At 63.9% G+C, this 5,666-nt stretch overlaps 1 protein-coding gene across 1 annotated transcript; it reads left to right on the top strand.

Moving 5' to 3' along the window:
- The first annotated feature begins 1,029 nt into the window (after positions 1 to 1,029).
- Positions 1,030 to 5,400, top strand: LOC142819391 (uncharacterized). Its single transcript, XM_075906142.1, has 2 exons — positions 1,030 to 1,142; positions 3,514 to 5,400. The coding sequence occupies exon 2, from the start codon at positions 4,399 to 4,401 to the stop codon at positions 5,398 to 5,400; it is 1,002 nt and encodes a 333-aa protein (XP_075762257.1). The 5' UTR covers positions 1,030 to 1,142; positions 3,514 to 4,398.
- The last annotated feature ends 266 nt before the right edge of the window (positions 5,401 to 5,666 follow it).

The following is a 5,666-nucleotide window of genomic DNA, read 5'->3' as shown; positions in this document are numbered from 1 at the left end:
CCCCTCCTTGCTGCCCCCCAGTGCCGAGCACCCCCCCGGCCCCTCACCCCCTCCTTGCTGCCCCCCAGTGCCAAGCACCCCCCCGGCCCCTCACCCCCTCCTGCCCCCCCAGTGCCAAGCACCGAGCCCCTCCAGGATACAAGAATCCAATTATCCCCTGAAGAAAAGTGATTTTGATTCCAACCAGACTTGGACTCGACCTGACAGAGCGACTGTGGAAAGCAAAATCAACAGAGAGCAGTCCCCGGAGGAAAGCTGAGATGGCAGAGGGGGGGCCTGGATGCCAACAGAGCACTTCAGACCAAACCCACCCACGAGATCCACGGGAAATACCCTGGACGCAGCTGGGTCCGCTTAGTTCCCGTTCCCTACTCCCAGCCCCTCTCCGCTCAGTCCACTCCCTGCTCCCCATTCCTCAGGGACACGGCGTCCTGCCTGGGTTTCCATCGCCCTGTGCCTCCCGACTCCTGGTTTCTCTCCCGCACCGCGAGCAGGCAGGGAACCTAGACCCAGTTCAGATTTCAACCCACTGTCCGGAGTGTTTCTCCAGCCCCCGGCCAGCCCCTTTGCTGACTACCTGAATGTGACCCCTTCCCCCCGTGCTGGTCAGCGCTCCTCCTGTCCATTGCAGCCTCCCTTACTGCCGTCTCCCGTGACCCACGGAGCCCGATGGTCTAGCCAGCCTCAGAACCATACTTCCCTTGGGATCTGGCTGTGACGGTACCTTGATAAGGCATATTTACTCTGCTATTTCCAACCCAATAGCAACAGAAACGAAATCCAGGACCCCTACCAGCATATCCCCTTCAAACCCTCCCCATCCAAATCCCCAGCCCGCGCTGACCGCAAGGCAAGCAGGGACGTTAGGCAGCCATGAAGTGAATAGTCCTGGAAGCGCACAAAATACTGTCGGTTCCACGACTATTCGATAGTCTCCTGAGGTGGGGCCGGCAGCCAGTGCGCTCCCAGCCCCCACTCCCAGGAAGCCCCCCCCCCCGCACGGACTGCTTCCTTTGACGCTGCCCCGGCATCTCACGCAGCTGCCTCCGTCCGCAGTGAGACCTGACAACCTCCACCCCGCCTGCCACTGCTGCCTGCGATAGCTGGCACATGCGGGGAGCTGGCTGGAAAGCTTCGTGCAGGTACCGGCTCCGTCTGCCCCCCTCACCCTCCGCGCCACGCCTCTCTATCAGCAGTAAAGTGGGGGGAATGGGAGCCAGTGCCATGGAGAGCCACCTGTGTCCCCGCCCCTCTCTCCTGTGCTCACGCCCCTGCCCCTTCCTGCGGCTGGGCAGGAACCGGGTGGTGAGCGCTCCCCTGCCCGGAGGCTAGCAGCTGTGCTGGAACCTGGGGCGGTGAGTGGCTATTCCCCCCCCCCCCCCACCGTAAACATGCCCCCAGCGAATATACCCCCGGCACAGAAAAATCTTGTATGCCCTGCGGGTTATATTCGTGCGCGGGGTATAAAAGAGGTTTTTTACTCAAATAGAAAACACTGCAGGATATATTCGTGTGCGGGATATATTCGCTAAATTACGGTCGTTGATTCAGCTCCACTGAGCATCCCTAGCATCACCCTTCCATGCACCAGGCCTGGCTGGCTGCACCCCTCCCGCCCACCAGCTATTCCTACCTGGCCTTCCTGAGCAAAACCCGCTCCCCCATCTTTCCTCGCGCCCCCTCCTCCCCCAGGCCACACACCCCACCCCCAGCCCGCTCCCCCATCTTCCCTTGCGTCTCCTCCTCCCCCAGACCAGACACCCCACCCCCAGCCCGCTCCCCCATCTTCCCTCGTGCCCCCAACTCCCCCAGGCCAGACACCCCACCCCCAGCCCGCTCCCCCACCTTCCATCGCACCCCCTCCTCCCCCAGGCCAGACACCCCACCCCCAGCCCGCTCCCCCATCTTCCCTCGCGCCCCCTCCTCCCCCAGGCCAGACACCCCACCCCCAGCCCGCTCCCCCACCTTCCCTCGCGCCTCCTCCTCCCCCAGGCCAGACACCCCACCCCCAGCCCGCTCCCCCATCTTCCCTCGCGCCCCCTCCTCCTCCAGGCCACACACCCCACCCCGGACAGCCTATTGGTCGAGAGCAGTGGCAGGGCGTGCCCCCTAGTTACATCCCATTTGCAGACAGAGCTGTCCGTTAAGGTGCAGCCGGGTCAGCCTATTGGGCGCCTCCGATTCAGAACACGCCCTTTACTCAAAGCCCATTCGCGGACAGAGCAGTCCATTATGATCAGTCCGCGACAGCCTATTGGCCACCCTTAGCTTTAGGACACGCCCTTGAGTCACGCTCCATTGGCGCTCCAATCAGGACGCCCCGCACTGTGCGCTGGGAGAGCAGGCGCGGGTCCCTGCCCCTCTCACGTGCTGCTGACCCCGCAGTGGCTGCTGGGAGATGTAGTTGCCACATCTCCATCTCCCACAGGCCACTGCGGCTCCCTCCGCCCATCCGGGCGCCCCTCCCGCCCCAAAGCCCGCCTGGTGGAGCTGGGCAGGAGCAGCCGGCCACGGCGCAGTTCAGGGGGCGGGGCCGCGGCTGGTCCTGCGGGTGACGGGCGGGAGTGGCCGGCCGGGCTGCAGCGCAGCCTGGGCCCCGCTGGGGAGCGAGGGGCAGGTGCCGGATCCAGGGGAGGGGATGAGGTGATTGCAGAGGAGGAAACTGAGGCACGTGGGGAAGGGTGGCGGCCAGGGAAAGCAGAGCCCGTGGGGCCGGGGCCGGTCCATGTCGGTTCACAGAGCAGCCGATGGACTCCTGAATTCTCAGCGGCTACTCGATGACGCCGCAGTCCCGGGGCCGGTGTGACGTCACAAACAGCTGCCGTCGCAATTGGCTCCCCGTAGCCGTTTCTGACACACACACGAGCCGCTCTGATTTGGCTTCTAACACTTTTAGCTGCTCGGTTCTGCAAGCGCAGAGAGGAAGCCGCGTCTGATAGATGGAGGTTCTCCGCGACACATTTGGCAGCCTGGACCCCCTGCCTCTTGTCCAGAGGGTCTCACCCTGCCCCCGACCCCATACCCCTTGTTCTCCGTGATTCCGCCAGCTGCTTGGTGCCTTTAGTACCCGGCCCCTGCTGTGAGATCTCTGTAGAGAGACGGGCCACAGGGGCACCTGCAGAGACCCTAGGAGACCGTCCCTTTGATCTTTGAGGCCAGCTGGAATGAGGGATGTAAAATCCTGTTTAACTGGTTAGCTAATTAACGGGGACAGGTGGACAGGCTGGCGGCTCTCTGTCTGCAGTGCAAGGGGCCCTGTGACAGTGAAGCAGATCTCTGCCTATGGGGGGCGGGGTGCTGCTCCAGGCCCGCCCCCCCCCCAGTTAACTGGACCCACTGGATGAGGCTCCTCAGCGAACAGGTTGACCGAACTTGTCACACGCTGCCGAGGCACTTTTCTGTCCTCTCTCAACACTTCAGCAAATGTCCATTTCCCTTCCCTCCTTAGCTATTTGTTTTCATTCCTCCGGGAGGGGCTCAGGGGCCTGCTCCTTTTCCTTCTCCCTGCTGCAGGTTTGCCAAGATCTCATCTCCCCAGGTCACTCCCAGACCATCTCCCCAGGTCACTCCCAGAAGAATCACCCGAGAGAGGGGCCAGAGACCACTCCCAGAAGAATCACCCGAGAGAGACGCCAGAGACCACTCCCAGAAGAAGCACCCGAGAGAGACGCCAGAGACCCCCCCCCAGCATCGCGACCCAAGAGCGGACCCAGAGACCCTTCCTCAGCAGCGTGACCCAAGACTGGCACCAGACACCCACCCCCCCATCTGCGTCACTGGAATGCTGCGCCAGAGACCCCCCCCCCCAGCATCGCGACCCAAGAGCAGACCCAGAGACCCCTCCTCAGCAGCGTGACCCAAGACCGGCACCAGACACCCACCCCCCCATCTGCGTCACCGGAATGCTGCGCCAGAGACCCCCCCCAGCAACGCAACCCGAGAGCGGCGCCAGACACCCCCCCCAGCAGCGCAACCCGAGAGCGGCGCCAGACACCCCCCCCGAGCAGCGCAACCCGAGAGCGGCGCCAGAGACCCCCCCCAACAGCGCAAACCGAGAGCAGCGCCAGAGACCCCCCCAGCAGCGCCACCCGAGAGCAGCGCCAGAGACCCCCCCAACAGTGCCACCCGAGAGCAGCGCCAGAGACCCCCCCCAGCAGTGTCACCCAAGAGCAGCGCCAGAGACCGTCCACAACAGCGCGACCTGAAAGCGGAACCAGAGATCCCCCCCCAGCAGTGTCACCCAAGAGCGGCGCCAGAGATCCCTCCACAGTAGCATCACCCGAAAGAGGCGTCAGAGATCCACCCCAGCAGCTCCACCTGAGAGCGACACCAGAGACACCCCCCAGCAGCGTCATCCGAGAGCAGCGCCAGACACGCCCCCCCATCAGCATCACCTGAATGTGGCACCAGAGACCCCCCCCAGCAGCGCGACCCGAGGACGGAGCCAGAGACCCCCCCCCAGCAGGATGCCCCGAGAGCGGAGCCAGAGACCCCCCCCCAGCAGGATGCCCCGAGGACGGAGCCAGAGACCCGCACCCAGCAGCGAGACCCGAGAGCGGAGCCAGAGACCCCCCCCAGCAGCGAGACCCGAGAGCGGAGCCAGAGCCCCCTCCCCCAGTAGCGGAGACCCTCCCCCCCAGCAGTTCCAGGAGATTGGCGCCAGAGCCCCCCCCCAGTAGCACAACCCGAGAGCGGTGCCAGAGACCCACCCCAGCAGCATCACCTGAAAGCGACGCCAGAGACCCCCCCCAGCAGCGCGACCCGAGAGCAGCGCCAGACACCCCCCTCCAGCAGCGCGACCCTAGAGCAGCGCTGGAGACCCCCCCCCAGCAGCGCCACCCTAGAGCAGCGCTGGAGACACCCCCCCCAGCAGCGCGACCCGAGAGCGGCGCCAGAGTCCCTCCCCCAGCAGCCTCACCAAAGACTTCTTATCGCTCGCTACCGAACACAGCAGAGGGGGGAAAACCAACCAAACAACTTAGCGTTTCAGTCCGCAAGGACGCGGCATCGCTTCTCCTCCCACCATCGCACCGCGGCCTCCCACCATCGGCCACCCCCTCCCGCTGCCACTACAGGAACGCGGAGAGAAAGGAGGCCTTGAATCTCTATCCACGCTCTCTTGAACCGCCTACTTCCCCTTCACCAGTCCCCAAGCCACCAGGCTCCGTGCCCCAGCAGGAAGCTCTCTGCCTCAGAAGAAACCTACTGCCAGGACGCTTGAAGATTTCAAAGCACGCACCTCTTACTCACACAGAGCCATGGGAAGGCCGAACGCTGAGGACCCTTCATGTGTCCCGAGAATCACGTCCAGGCAGCTCAAGTCCATCTCGGACGGTTTCTTCTCCGCCCACGGCCCCGCACCGATTCCTCTGCAAGGACAGAAGAAAAATCCCAGCATGAGCTCTCACTCGCTAAGGTCTGTGGCTGCAAGAGTTCTATCCCTTAGCCCTTTCCCCCCCCCGCCCTCTGTATCGGGCCCTCTACAAGAACACTGAGTCAGTCAGCCATGACGCACCACCGCTCTCCCTTGCGCGACTGGCGTACCTGCAGAATTCCCGTTGACTCCTGAGCCCTTAACCCGTGGAGATGCTCACCTGGAATGCCTGCAAGTGTGCTGTACAAGGACACGGCAGAAGCAGAGCAAGGACAAAGACACAGACAGAAAC

This window comes from Pelodiscus sinensis, chromosome 23, assembly GCF_049634645.1.
Source record: "Pelodiscus sinensis isolate JC-2024 chromosome 23, ASM4963464v1, whole genome shotgun sequence".
Lineage (NCBI taxonomy): Eukaryota > Metazoa > Chordata > Testudines > Trionychidae > Pelodiscus > Pelodiscus sinensis.
The sequence above is the reverse complement of the archived record's forward strand: the minus strand, read 5'-3'. Positions and strand labels throughout refer to the sequence as shown.

Bases quoted from the DNA above. Each gene is read 5' to 3' on its own strand.
- LOC142819391 (XM_075906142.1), top strand. From the start codon at position 4,399: ATGTGGCACCAGAGACCCCCCCCAGCAGCGCGACCCGAGGACGGAGCC.